Below are 14,705 nucleotides of genomic sequence, written 5' to 3'. Positions count from 1 at the left end.
ATCTGAGCAGCACACGTTATTGAAGAAGATGATCCTTGCAATTACAATGGAATGAAGAGTAAAAAGTAAAAGTAGTTTTCATTTAATTATACCTCTCACACTTTAATCTCGCTGCAGGATGCAACATGTTGCACAGCTTGAGTGATCTCCCTCATGTTCATTAGCAGTGATTATCTACCCAAGGTTCTCTCAGCAGGAAATGTGTGGTTTTAATCTTTTTCTTTCCTTTCGTTGTCCTCCCTGCTTTACCCAGACATCAGACATATTGTTTAACAGCACAGCATATGTACTGTATATTCACTCAGCCTGCTAACATCTGCTTGTGTGCTGATCACAGGCGCCTTTAATCCACTCAGCTGAGGGAGGCTCAGTGTAGTGGGCTTAACTAGGAGACAACTGGGAATATAATACATTTCAGGAGTGCTACAGCTGCCACCTTGTCCTTGTTTTTCTTGGCCTCCTCTCATGTTTTAATAGAAAACATTTTGGGTGTGCAAGCCTGGGGATTTGAGGAGTCATTACCCCCCGGAGCGCTCTGGAGCTACCGAGGTATGGAGCACAGAAACAATAAACAAGTGGCGTTAACATCCCACAGGCTGATATGTAAGCCTATTGAAATGAATGAAGGTAACACTTTCTGTGTCTGATAAGGGCGCCAAATTAAGTATGGATAGAAAGTGGATCTCAGATGTTGATCCATGAAACACTGCAAGTTTTTGAAAGCACACTACCACCTCTTGATTCCAAGGTTCATCCTTAAAGATCATTTAATTTAATGAATGTTCTACTTTTTATTCATTGGGCTTATTTTTTATGATATTAAAAGGTACCCAGCTTTAATCCAGTCATGAGCAAGCACCTGCCCATAGTCACAAGGAAACATGTTCTTTTGATAGACAGAAATCCTCAGGCACGCAGTCAAAAGAGTTGATATCTCAGTGTTAAGTTGATTTCTCTCCCAAAGGCTAATTTTGACTTCATTTTTTTAACTGCTGGGATTCCTTTGCTCATGTTTCCAGTTGATTATTGTATTTTTTATTGTAGTTATCCTTGCAGAGGAGATGGATTGGCTGGATTCCATGTCTATCATCAGGCAGTTCCAATCTTGCAAAGCTCCAGTCTGAAATTATTGTGCTATGTTTGAACACAATCCAGACCAATCAGGAGAATGAAGTGTCATTATGAGCTGAGTTTTGTTGTACTAGAAGCAAGACATTGCTTTATCAAGACAAGAGTAAAGAGCTACACTGAAATTTTCTCTTGGTGGAGAAGATGTTTTTTTTTTTTTTTTTTTCACTTGTCCCAACCAACCTCAGCATGAGTTTTATCCACCAACAAGCTCCACTGTGTGTAAACTACAACAGTGCCTGCCTGCAGAGCTTATGTTACTACTGGACTTGTGCATGCCTTCTCCCTCATTTTGTCTTGTCACTCTGACTGGCCCATCACAAATATATATGGCACCAAGAACGTTTGTCCATCCACCTTCCACCCTGCCTGTCAAATGCTTTGTACAGGAGGTTTCCCAGATGAATGTAAAAATATATCCATGCAGTGGCTGAATAAAACAGTCAATCTGACATGTTTGCAAATAAAGTAATTGAACAGTACTACAGACTGTAGCCTTCTGTTAACAGGCTGATGATCTCCAAAAAGCCCTACACAGTCAGAGTGCAGGGATTTCTCCACATCCACTCCTTGTTCTCTCCATTGACTTTATTATAAACAATAAACCCTTTATATAGGCCATGCCTGTATCACATGCTTCAGTGATGCACTTATTAAAATCTCATCTGAAGAGATCTCTCTTGTCAGAACAACTCAGATTTGTGGTTTAAACTGTATAACAGCAAACTTATTGAAAATGTTGGTTTAAATTGTGCACAGGCCCATGAAGACAGTTAATAGGACAGACCAGGATGGGCTCAGTGGGAACATGCACAGGCTCAGGCAGGGTCAGGCTGGAATTTTGCAGCTTGATCAAAGCTCTGAAATGTACCACCAGAACCACTCAACAGTTACACTAATGATAGCTGTAAATTAGTACCAGTAGTCTTGCTTAATACGTTTTTTTTCTCTTTATTGACCAGATTAGTGAAACACAGTAATGTTATTAAAGAAATGTATACATTCCTTTTGTCTATTCTGGAAGCTCAGATCTTCTGCTCCTGCAGTCAGAACAGACATGGGCAAAACACTGAACCCCACACTGCTATGTCAGGGGTGTGTAAATGTGTATGAAATAGGTATGGTACTAGCCAATACTGATGGACACTTAGCATAGCAGCCTCCACCATCAGTGTGTGAATATAGAGTGAATAGATGTGAATAGGTAAATGTGCAAAAGTCTTTAAGTGCCCATGCAACAAGAAAAGCATAATACTAGCTTGATTTTTTTTTAAATCTAGCTAGCTAAATAGCTACCAAAATGACTGTATGAAATTAAAAGGGATAATGCATTTATACCACTAAATCATGATATATTATTGTTGTGATTTTTAAGAATTATTTACACAAAAAACTACAGACATCATGGGAGATCCCCCATAATCCTGTTTGGAGTCAGGCCAGGTATGGGAGCATATGCCAGTTCGGCACTTTGCCACGTCAACCTTGGTCCATACTGCTCTGGCCTCCTGATGGCCATCCTCCAGGCCTGCGCCAGGCTCATGCTCCGTCTCTCCAGGGATCCCCCCACTGGGTCCCAGGCACCCAGTTTGCGGTGAGCTGGATCAGGCTAGGGAAAGTGTGCTGTTCCAGCACCAGGCAGCTGACCCTTCCCATGCCTGCTCTCCTGAGCATGTCAGCATTAGAACACCTAAAAATGTGCAATAGAAAAGTTGTCAGAATGGATTCCAACTTGGGCCTCTGGCCATCTGTCAATATCCAGGCCTCATAAGAGTATAATAACATCAGGAGGACAAAGGACTGAAATATTGACTTTCATTTAAATGCTCAGATACCAGGAACACCACACTGTCTTGCTCTGCAAACCAGTCGCCCCATGCACGAGCCAAGGTCTACAGTTGATGTCAGCCTTGATGTCAGTGGATTGATGGATTATGCTGTTAAGGTCGATGAACTGCTCCTCATCTTCCACACTCTCACCATTCACTGACTCAGATTCGATGGCAGCATCCAAGACATCCCAGAATGCCTGATCTTTGTTTTGGCCAAGGACAAGTACAGTCCTAATGCTTTAGCCTACTCACTCAGCAAGCTAAGAGACCCTCCAAAGACAGTGACAGTCTCCACAAGGATCACAGCATCATCAGCAAAGTCCATATCAGTGATCTACCCAAATTGCCAAATGACACTCCACAGTTCGCTGCCCACTGTTACCCACCCCATTATCCGGTCCATACAGATACTAAAGACGAGGGGCTAAGATGCAGCCCTGTCTCACCCCAGAATCAACTGGGAAGAAGTCAGAAGTGGAGCCACCACACTTCACAGGACTCTCTGTGCCAGAATATAGGGTTGACATCAGCCAGATGGGCAAACGTGGGACCCTGCTGAGCTCCAGAATCCTCCAGAGGGCATCTCTACTTACCCTACCCCTCCATTCCAACAAGAATAGGGAAACCCTACTCTTACATCATTCTCAGTTCACTCACAGCTAATTTTCCTGATTATTTCTTGCTGACTTAAATTTGCTAAGGCACTGGCTGTTACCCCTAGCATCCTTAAGCAGTAGTATACAGTACATGCATAGGCATTTCATTTTAAAAAGGAACAGTACAATCTGTATCTGAGCCGAGCTTTTCACCAAAGAGAACATCACTGAGGTGAGGCTTATCACACTAAAGCCAGCGGGATGCCTGTCTCATGAGAAACAGCTGATGCCCCTGGATCCCACATGTTTCATGCGCTGTGGACACTATCAAAGGTTTTGTCTACAGTATCTGATGGCTCTTGTCCAGTGGAAATGTATAACTTGTGTAGTTCCTGGCAGCAAGGGACACTTTAAGATTCATGCAAAACTTAAAATCTGCATTGGCACACGAAGCCAATAAATACTGCTTCTCTAAGAAAAAAAATATTTGGATCTAAAAATGACAATCTAAACTGTAAAATAAAGCTCAACTTTTAGTTCAAAACATCTATGATGTTTAGGGAAGGAGATGTTAAAGTCAATCCCATGGGTTGATCATAAAAATAATTTTTATTCCAAGATGCTGGTTTCCATGGAGCTTCTGTTTTTTTCTTTTTTTTTCAGGTTGCAGAAGGACAAAAATATATAATATATAACATGTGGTAAGCCAAAATTATAAGCAGAGAAGGTAGAGCTGCTGCCAGAGACTGATAAAAAATTCGCTCCAGGGATGCATGCCAAACCAAAATCAGAAGCACAAACACTAATGCAGGAAATCTGCCACAAAATAAAGGCTTTCTGAAGGCCTGACCCCTGATTGGCACCTACAATTGAAGCGATTGAGGAATAGAATTTTGTGGAGGCTGAGTTATATGAGAAATGAAATTTAAAAAAAACTGTTTTTAGGAATATACAGCAGTCTTTCTTCAAACACAAAGCAATAAAATAGAAAATTCAATAAGTAACTCAGGGGTGATGATGCCAATGAAACCTCTGGAAAGAGAATTAAGTAAAATTGTTGACATTGTAATTAAGCTGGTTCATTGCACTTTTATGATTGTGTTTGTTTAAAAAACTTTGGCATGGTTGTCTGTTCCTTTTTGAAATATTAGAAATAGAGAAAACATGTCACCTATAGTTCAACAGCTTCTATTTAATTACACCATCTATTGACTGACTGTAATTAGACAGCTGATCTAGTTTCACTTTAGAGATTTGATAAATATACTGCACATCTCCTTTGCATCAAATTTGATAAAAAAAAAAAGAGAAACTGTCAGAGTGTATTTTGATTTGAATGATGTGTATTAGGTTTGGAAGAAAACTGATGCCATCTGTTTGAAATAATATCAAAACTTCAACAGTGAAGGTCAGAACTTATTAGAAACTCAGATGTTCTGACCCTATTTTTATTTTTCATAACAGGTGTGATCACATAAAACGACTATTTCTTATCATCATGGTGAGCCTGGATGTTAGCTCTGCTGCTGAAGCACTCCTGACACACGCAGTAGAGAGGCCTGTTATATGTCTGTACGGACAATTTGGTTGCCAGCCAAAATCTCTACCCAAATTCATTTTAAAGCCTTCTTTATCCCAGTCTGTTGTGATTATTTACGTTAGAGTCCAAAGTATGGTGGATTGTTTGATTAGAGGTGGGTGGCTGAGAAAAAAAGGCACAGCCATCAGCAAATGAGATGGATATCTGGCCCTCCTATTTATTTTACTTTGCAGAGGAATCTAGAATCTAAGCTCCCCTCACAGTATTGTCAATGAGGTGTTTGAAAAAATAAATAAAAATGTTTTTATGAACTGGTAGCTCTTATTATGCTTTAGTAATCAGAAATAAGGTGTAATCCTTTACCCCTTGCCTAAACCCATCATAGGTAAACAACTGCCTAAGGATTTATTCGTCATGTTCCAGCTGACTCCATTAAGTACAGTAGTGTAAGCTGAAAGAGAACAGGCCACTCTCCAAAAATCATCAGATCATATTCATTAACCAGTAACAATATAGGACACAGAATTAAAGTTTGGTGTGTTTGTCCATGTGCCATAAAAAGGTTGTCCAAAAATTTGTTGCGAGTGGTCCTCCTCCCATTACAGACCTTTTTATATTCCCATCCATAACTGGGTCCTATCCTTGAAGGAAAAACTCTTTTAGATGCTTCTTATTCTTATTGTTATGATAATAATCAAAATTAGTTACAATGGAAATGTCAACATGCCCATCCTTGGATACACATTAAAATTCTATACATTAATCAGATATTTATATACCTCAAACATCAAGCATCCAACAAGGCTTAACATGCATGAAATGACATAAATTTAAATCTTTGATTTTAGTAATAAAATGCAGATCTGTGCCTTACAACAATCCTGTCTCTGAGCGCTGCAGGCAGTTCCTCTGACCTCATGGCTAGGTTTTTGCTCTGATACAGTTGTCCTCATAAGTTTACATACCCCGGCAAAATTTGTAAAATGTTCATTTTTCCTGAAAATATGTGTGATCATAGAAAACTTTTCTTTCATTCAGGGTTAGTGGTCAGATGAAGTTATTTATTATCACACAATTATATTTGCTCTTTTTAAATCACAATGACAAGTTGAATCATCCAAACAGCCCTGAACTAAAGTATACATGCCCTTAAAGTTTTGCCCTAATAATATGCCCACAAGTTAACACAAACAGGTTTAAATGGCTAGTCAGGGTAACTGTCCACACCTGCCACCTGTCTGCATGTAATTAGTGTCTGTGTATAAAAGTCAGTGAGCCTCTGGGTTCTTGACAGACACCTACACATTTCCTGTCATGCTGCACTGACTTTGCTGGATTCTGAGCTATGGGGAAAGTAAAAGAATGGTCAAAGGACCGGAGAGAGAAGGTAGTTGAACTTTAAAAAATAGGCGAAGGATATAAAAAGATACCCAAACATTAGAGAATCCAAATCAGTAGAAAAACAGCAGAAAAAGTGAAGGTTCTGGATCGGCCATCACAGTCTCCTGACCTCAATATCATTAAGCCACTTTAGGGAGATCTCAAATGCTCAGTTCATGCAAGACAGTTCAAGAATTTACATGACCTGGAAGCTTTTTGCTAAGAAGAATGGGCAGTCATCAGTGTTAAAGGGGGCAATACATATACATTGAGAACCAAGGGTATGCAAACTTTAGAACAGGGACAATACCACTTTTTTCTCTATCGTTATGCATTATTAAATGATTGTGCTTTTTTAGATGCTTCATAAATTAATTTGAATCCTATTTGAAATAAAATTAATGTATTCGTGTATTTAATATTCTGTTTTAATGAGAGGTATTATTGTATTATTGTATATTTAGATATAATTGGCCAAAAAAATGATTCTGACTCAAAGTTTGAAGGAAGATATAGGCATATAGACAGGAAACTGAGACTGACTAAAAGATATCGGGGGGTATCTAATCTTAAGAACAAAAAGGCTACTTCAATGGAAAATCAACTGAATCTACATAAAGACAGGCTCAATTCAGTTAGATGAGGTTTTAGCACCACCTAGTGGCGATTTTAGAGTACAGCTGCAAATTCAGGATAAGTTGTACCTTTTTAAAATTCTTTGACGTGAGAGTCATTTATGCATGTAACATTAAGTTTTGTTAATAGTTGTTATCTAGACTTAAACTGTTTTCTATCTTTAACTTAAGTATCTTGAACAGTGGAAGAAATGATCAGATTCCATTGTTTCTCATTTATTAAATAAAATAAATAAAAAAAATGAACATAGCCTAAATACATACATGATTTAAAGGGACAGTACTCAATTTTGGCGGTATTATTGCTGATTTAAAACTATCCCTTTCTTCGCCTCTTCATCGCAAAAACTAGGGAGAGCACAAAGGAACAGCTCCGTTGCCATGGCAACTGGTTCAAACACAGGTGGGACTAGCTTGATGCTAACTGTTTGCTCAAGCCCTGTATACACTCAGTAGCCTATAGCTTCGTATAATTCGTGTAATTCTACGTCTATTCTGTTTAAGAGAGAACACATTCATGTCAAAATACAAGGTAAATAGAACAAAACGGAATGCAGACTGTGTTTTTTAGGCTTTGAAAGGAAGACTGTAATAATTAATGCTAATCTTATTTGTTCGAGCTAGCTATTATTTTAGCACCTGCGTAGCCTAAGTTTATGATAGGTACATAGTTGTGCAGAAAACGAAATGCGGTAACCTATTAAGATCATGTTAACCCATGAGTAAAGGGGATGGACCGAGGTATCTAGTAGCAGAGAAGTTGTGAATGAAGTAACACACTCATTGCTTTCCTTACCTTTGCAGACAGCTGGATATAAAAGTGACTTCACCAAAACTGAAGAGAGGTGAGTGTTTTGCCAGCTATAAACTGTCAGTTATTTACAATAGATGGTTACAATTACAACGTTTTCTCAGGGAAGGAAAATGTTGTGTGCGTTACAAATGTGGCCTACTCAACACCATACAGGATGTAATGCGTCAAAGACCAGGCTGGGTTGAGGTCAAAGAGTAAGTAGCTACAGATTTGTTTTATCCTTACCCCCTAAGTTTGCTTTTTGGACTTCAAAATGTGCATCTGAACAAAAAATTGAATGTCATGTAAAAGATCAATTTTTCCTGTGATTCACTTAAGAAAGTTTCCATATCATATATTCTAAATCCATCTCATACAAAGCATTGTGGTGATTATGGCTTATAGTTCCCCAAAATTAAAAATCACTCTCTCAAAATATTTGAATATTGTCAAAAAGTCTAATCTGCAAAGGGTTTCTCTAATTGACATGACTGCAATTATGGGGAAGACTGCTGACTTGACATGTCCAGAAGACAATCATTGGCTTCCTCCACAGTGAGGGCAAGCTACAGAAGGTCAGTGCTGAAAGAGCAGGCTATTTTTAGAGGGCTGTATCAAAGCATATATTAATAGAAAATTAACTGGAAGAGAAAACTGTGGTAAGAAAAGGGGTGAGCTTAGCCTTCAGAGAATTGCCAAACACAGCAGATTCAAGAATTTAGAGGAGCTTCACAGTGAGTGAACTGAGGCTGGAGTCAGTGGATTAAGAGCTACCACACACAGACGGCTCCAGGAAATGGGCTACAAGTGTTGCGTTCCTTGTGTCAGTCACTCCTGAACCATAGACATCATCATCAGCTTCTCACCTGGGCTAAGGAGAAAAAGCTCTGGGCCGTTGCTCTGTGGTCCAAAGTCATGGTGTCAGATGAAAGTAAACTTGGAATTTCATTTTTATATCAAGGTCCTAGAGTCTGGAGGAAGATCAAAGAGGCACAGAATCCAAGGTGCTTGAAGTCCAGTGTTTTCAGTTTCCATAGTCAGTGATGTTTTGAGGTGGCATGTCATCTGCTACTGTTAATTCACTTTGCTTTAGCAAGTCCAGACTTAACACTGCCAGCCATCTAATGGGAGATTTTAGAGCACTTCATGCTTTCATCTGCTAAGAAGCTTAGAGATACTGATTTCCTTTTCCAGTAGGACTTTGCACCTGCCCACAGTGAAGCCAAAACTACCAGAAACTGGTTTGCTGACCTTGGTATTACTGTGCTTGATCGGCCAGCCAACTGGTCTGATCTAAACCCCAAGTAGAATCTCTGGGGAAATGTCAAGAGGAAGATGAGAGACCCCAGACTCAACAATAAAGACGAGCTGAGGACTGCTATCAGAGCAACGTCATAACACCCCAGCAGTGCCACGGACTGTATCTATGTGACATGGATGCATCCCATGTAACATAGATGCAGTAATTCATGCAACCAGTTACTGAGTGCATAAAATGAATATAATTTTCCAGAAGGTCAACATTTCTGTATTATTAATACTTATTTTTGGACTAATGTTTTGTGATAATCTAATATTTTGAGATGGTGGATTTTTTATTGTTGTGAGCTGTAATTATTAACAGTGAAACAGAAAAGTTAGGAAATTTTGCACTTTGTAATTATGTATCTATAATATCTCTTCTTTGAATCTCAGGAAAGAAAAAAAACTTTTATATGATATTCTAATATTTTTTGGATGCACCTTTATATGGCTTGACTAATACCAAATACTCATCTCACAGTGATGGGGAGTGGGACTTCAACTGGTGTGATGTGGGCTGGCTCAGGGAGAATTTTGATCATTCTTACATGGAGGAGCATGTAAGAATAAATCACTTCCGTAACCATTATGAGGTAAGAAAGGATCAATCAAGAATGATTACAGTCCATAAAGCAGAAAATTAAACAGAATTACCATTTCCTATTCAAATAAAAAACTTTTCAATTTATTTCTGTGCTTCATGTAACAGTTGACCCGCAAAAACCTCATGGTGAAAAACCTCAAAAGATACCAGAAAAATCTTGAAAGAGAGGTTGGCCGCATGGAGGCATCCAAATGTGAATTCTTCCCCTGTACTTTTGCGCTGCCCAGCGAATATCATCTCTTTGTAGAGGAGTTCAAAAGAAGCCCTGGCAGCACCTGGATCATGAAGCCGGTTAGTTAAAGCTGCACACAGATATAAGACCCAGACCTGCACTCAGCTTGGACAACCCCTGAAACTCAAGTGAAGTCAGTGTCAGACTACAACCAAGCCATGAAAATTAACTAGTGTGTTATTCTGCAGGTGGCAAGTTCTCAAGGGAAAGGAATTTTCCTGTTCAGGAAACTGAAAGACATAACAGATTGGAAGAGGGTAACATGAGTTTGTTCCATGAAAGAATAAGGCATCATCACATCACAGTTAAACAGACTTTTTGCTTACTAAACTGCATGTTTAAGACTGCCAATTGTTTGTTTACACAGGATGGCACCCGCTCAGAAGAGCAGAAGGATGCAGCTCAAGTGGAGAGCTATGTGGCACAACGCTACATAGAGAACCCCTATCTAATTAATGGTAATAGAAAAATTATTTTTAACCTTATTAAGAAAAAAATGCAAAAAAATCATTAAAACCTTGTGACATATTGTTAACAGAAGGAACAGTGGGTACATGGGAGTTTATTTTAAGCATCTCAGAAGTAATTTTTTTTCCCTTATTGTCCACACAGGAAGAAAATTTGACTTGAGAGTCTACGTACTGGTCACATCAGTATGTACTGAACTTGTTTCTCAGGGTTATCAACAATATGCTCATTTCTGCATGGGTGATATTGTCTCTGCTCTGTTTTCAGTATGTTCCCTTAAAGGCCTGGCTGTATCGAGATGGCTTTGCTCGCTTCTCAAGCACCCGATTCTCCCTCAGCACTATTGATGACAAGTGTATCCCACCTTTTGCTGTTTTAGTATTTTGCACCCATTCTTTTAAATGTTAGAAGATTTGTGTGGTAGCCTAGTTAGGGAGTCATCAGTACCAATGTGCCAATGTTTCAATCAAAGTCAGCTTTAAATAGCTCATTTTGACCTAATTTCTAACAATGTTTTTTTGTCACATTTATCCACAATGGGAGAGATTACCACGCTTAAGTTCTCACATTCTTCGTGGTGCCCTTTTCCAGATATGCACCTCACCAATGTTGCTGTCCAGAAAACTGCACCAGATTATGACCCTGAAAAGGTATGGTGTTCCAGCATATTAACACCAGCTTTGAAACCCCTTTAACAAACTCTGCCCCACTTTTATTCCTGCTTTTTTATTCCTCCTAAAAAAGGGATGTAAGTGGCAGTTGCAGCAGCTTCGAAGATACCTGACAGCGAAACATGGGCGAGAGACGGTCGAAACCTTGTTTAAAGAGATGAACAACATATTTATCTGCAGTCTACAGAGTGTCCAGAAGGTCATTATAAATGACAAACACTGCTTTGAGCTCTATGGTTACGACATCCTGCTGGATCACAACCTCAAACCGTAAGTGTACACAGGTATGCTTATTTACTTGTAAGCAGAGAAAAGCACATGAACAGACAAGCAAACATGGCACAAGTTTGTCTCGCCTTCCTCGATCCTCAGAAAACAAAGTAGTAAATCTGCTTGTGTTTGACTCCAGAAATTACCACATATAAACAACCTCGTAAATCTGAACAGCATATTTGAAAAACTGACAAGAATGCCATATTCCTGCTGTAAATAATAACACACACACACACAAGACAACACCACTCATAAATGCAAATGTATCAACATTCACTCATTTACATGTGCTTACATAACTTACCAAACTGTTTGCTTTTCCTTTTAGATTGGCTAAATGCTGCACTGAAAAGCTAAGTAAATGTTTTGTGAATGTCATCACCCTCCATCTCCTTACAGGTGGTTAATTGAGGTAAATGCGTCCCCGTCACACACCCCAAGTAGTCAAGAGGATTATGAGATGAAGTGCCGGCTGCTTGAAGACACTTTGAACGTTGTTGATATGGAGGGAAGGTAAAGGCTTCCTGCTCTCTCATGTTATGTTGTTCTGAAAAATATGTTAGGACCTCCCAGTCTTTCCATTTATTTCAAATACAATTTCCTCTAAAGATATGTAAGAGGAAACTATGTTATGGTAAATTAGAAAGTTAAAAACAACATTGGAAAGAAGAACCTTTCAGAGATACTTAAAGATATCATAACAGTTACCATTTCCCTTAGATCAAAAGTTGAATGCTGTATAATAAATGACAAGTACCTTTCATCTCTGTCTGCCATGCTGGTGCTGTGCCCTATCTGACTGTTTTTTCCTTATTAGGCTGACTGGCAGAGAGAAAAGGGTGGGTGGCTATGATCTCATGTGGAATGATGGGCCTGTCTACAGAGAGGACGTCAACACAGAATCTTTTGGCATTTCATATTTCACTGCCAACACCCACTTAGGTAAGAAGACTGTTCGACTTATGAATAAGTTTGCTTTTCAGCTCTAAAGACTGTGAGGCATTTTTATAAATACAGAAATTAATACTATGAATTTCTGCAATGTATACCTGTGTATTTTGGCAGGGTGTGTGAACGACAGAGAGAAGCAGCTTCGCCAGCTTTTTAAACCATTTCCAGGCCAGAAAAGGATGTGACATGGCCTTTTAATGTCTGAAGAACCATCCATGTTTAAATGATTTTGATGATCTGCTCTCACTTCTCAAGTAATACAAACAGTGAAAACTTAACTTTCTTAAACAGCAAAACATGGTATATTTTACATGTAGACAAGGCTGCCCATAAGGGGGGATAAAGGGGTACACTTTCTAGGGCCAAGGTAGATTGGGGAACCCATGAAGGCTGGCAAAAACATGCTTCATCTTAAATCTTTTTTTTTATGTTGTATATATCTTTTTTATTATTCATTTTTAACAGAAGCAGTTGTACACCCTCATATATCAGTAACATTGCATGAATAATTACAAGTAATTACAATCAACAGAGATACACAAAAACATTACAAAACATAAGATTACAAATCCACAACTACCTTTTCATCTTAGTTTCGAAACCCAAACCCTCTCCTTCTCCGTGGGTCTTTCTCTGCAGTAACTAATTTATAAGAGATCTTTACAATTCATAAAAAAAAAACATCAATTAATAACTCCATATTTCAATCGCATATTAAGGACGAAGAGAGAGAGATTCATCTTAGATATAACAAATGATAACCTATGATATAATTTACAAAAGCAACAAAAATGCACGTTTACAAATGTATTCCCCCTTCGTAAAATGGTATGAGTAACAATGTCATGGGCTAGCCATACTTAACTACTGGGTAATTTTGTTTTGGCCTTCGTACAGTGTTGCCAGAACCTAAACAAAAGTTGGGATACTGTAAAAGAAAGGACAAGAAAAGGAGGCACATATGAACCCAACAATGCCTTGTTGGCAAACTTTTTGGTAACACTTTATTTTAGTGGGCCCTAATGACCGAGTAATTACCCGCTAATTTTAAAGTAATGATATAGTTAGTCTTTAGTAATAAGTGTAATTTTGTAGTAATTTCTCATGAATGAGGTTATGTTTACCTTGTAATAACTTGAAAGTATGGTAATGTTAGGGAAATTTTTACCTAGTAATAATGTATTAATTCTTAAGCAATTCCTCATCAATATTGTGGCAATTCTCTGGTAATTGGGTGGTATTTTACTAAGTAATTTCTTGAAAAATGAGATGAAAGTTTTTCTATATATTTGCTTTATAATTTCCAGGTCATTTCTTTATTTCGGCCCACAAAATTGAAACGAGTTGTAACCTAATAATTTTCAAGTAACTTTTAGGTAATTTCTAAATGTCTTCATTCATGAGTTCTTGGACTTCCTTTATAATTCATAAGTAATTTTTTGGTAATTTCTACATTTCAGCCCTCTAAATTAAGTTATTTCCCTATAATTCCTAGGTCATTTTTAGATAGTTTGTCAATGCTGTCCTACAAAAATTTTAAGAAAACTTTCAGGTTATCTCTGAATACATTCCTTCACAATTTATGAAGTATTTGGTAATTATTTCTAATCATTTCAGAAGAACTCACTTTAATTTAGTGGGCCAAAATAAAGCAGTTACCTGGGATTTATCAAGCAACTTACAGAAAAACTGTCATCTTATTTCTTATCAATTACTTGGTAAAATACCACTTAAGATAGTTGTTGAAGTATTTCTGAGAAATTACTTAATAAATAATGCATTATTACAAGGTAAAAACTTCCTAAATATCGTCATATTTCTTGGTTAAATTCCAAGTTATTACTAAGTAATTACCCCCTTGTTCTTGAGAAATTACTAGATCATTATACGTATTACTCTAAAATCTTTAGGTAATTACTAGGCAATTGCCCCCCCTAATTACCCAGTAATTGTAGGTCAAAGTAACTGTACTTTAGAGGAATGTGCGCTTAATTTGTATGTCAGTGCTTTTGTTTTTAACCTAACCACCTTTGGATTGTTTAGGTTTATCTGAAGAAGCAATCAAACCTCTTGACCTTCAGCAAATAAACCTGCTAAGTAAATGAAACAATTGGATACTTGTCATTAATACTGTTTGGGTGAGGTCCTGTTGGGTATGGTTGGAATGTTGAAAAGCTCACTTTACAGGATCATGTTATGAATGAGGTGTAAGCAGGCGAACACCCGAAGAACTTTCTGCTTTAAGGTAAACATTTGTCTTCCTTAATTTCCAAACTGGATTTTTAAAATTTGATTTAACA

At 38.0% G+C, this 14,705-nt stretch overlaps 1 protein-coding gene across 1 annotated transcript; it reads left to right on the top strand.

The window, feature by feature from the left end:
• The first annotated feature begins 7,526 nt into the window (after nt 1-7,526).
• Nucleotides 7,527-14,698, top strand: ttll9 (tubulin tyrosine ligase-like family, member 9). Its single transcript, XM_041799307.1, has 14 exons — nt 7,527-7,643; nt 7,916-7,956; nt 8,027-8,119; nt 9,688-9,799; nt 9,916-10,101; nt 10,231-10,299; nt 10,410-10,500; nt 10,655-10,695; nt 10,778-10,865; nt 11,102-11,160; nt 11,255-11,451; nt 11,854-11,967; nt 12,272-12,396; nt 12,520-14,698. Exons 1-14 carry the CDS (start codon nt 7,629-7,631, stop codon nt 12,588-12,590), a joined length of 1,302 nt encoding a protein of 433 aa, XP_041655241.1. The 5' UTR covers nt 7,527-7,628; the 3' UTR covers nt 12,591-14,698.
• The last annotated feature ends 7 nt before the right edge of the window (nt 14,699-14,705 follow it).

Source organism: Cheilinus undulatus, linkage group 11, assembly GCF_018320785.1.
Source record: "Cheilinus undulatus linkage group 11, ASM1832078v1, whole genome shotgun sequence".
NCBI lineage: Eukaryota > Metazoa > Chordata > Actinopteri > Labriformes > Labridae > Cheilinus > Cheilinus undulatus.
This window is presented reverse-complemented; position numbering and strand designations above follow the sequence as displayed.

Bases quoted from the DNA above. Each gene is read 5' to 3' on its own strand.
- ttll9 (XM_041799307.1), top strand. The intron at 7,957-8,026 runs GTGAGTGTTTTG...ACGTTTTCTCAG, and splicing joins TTCACCAAAACTGAAGAGAG to GGAAGGAAAATGTTGTGTGC. The intron at 10,866-11,101 runs GTATCCCACCTT...GCCCTTTTCCAG, and splicing joins CAGCACTATTGATGACAAGT to ATATGCACCTCACCAATGTT.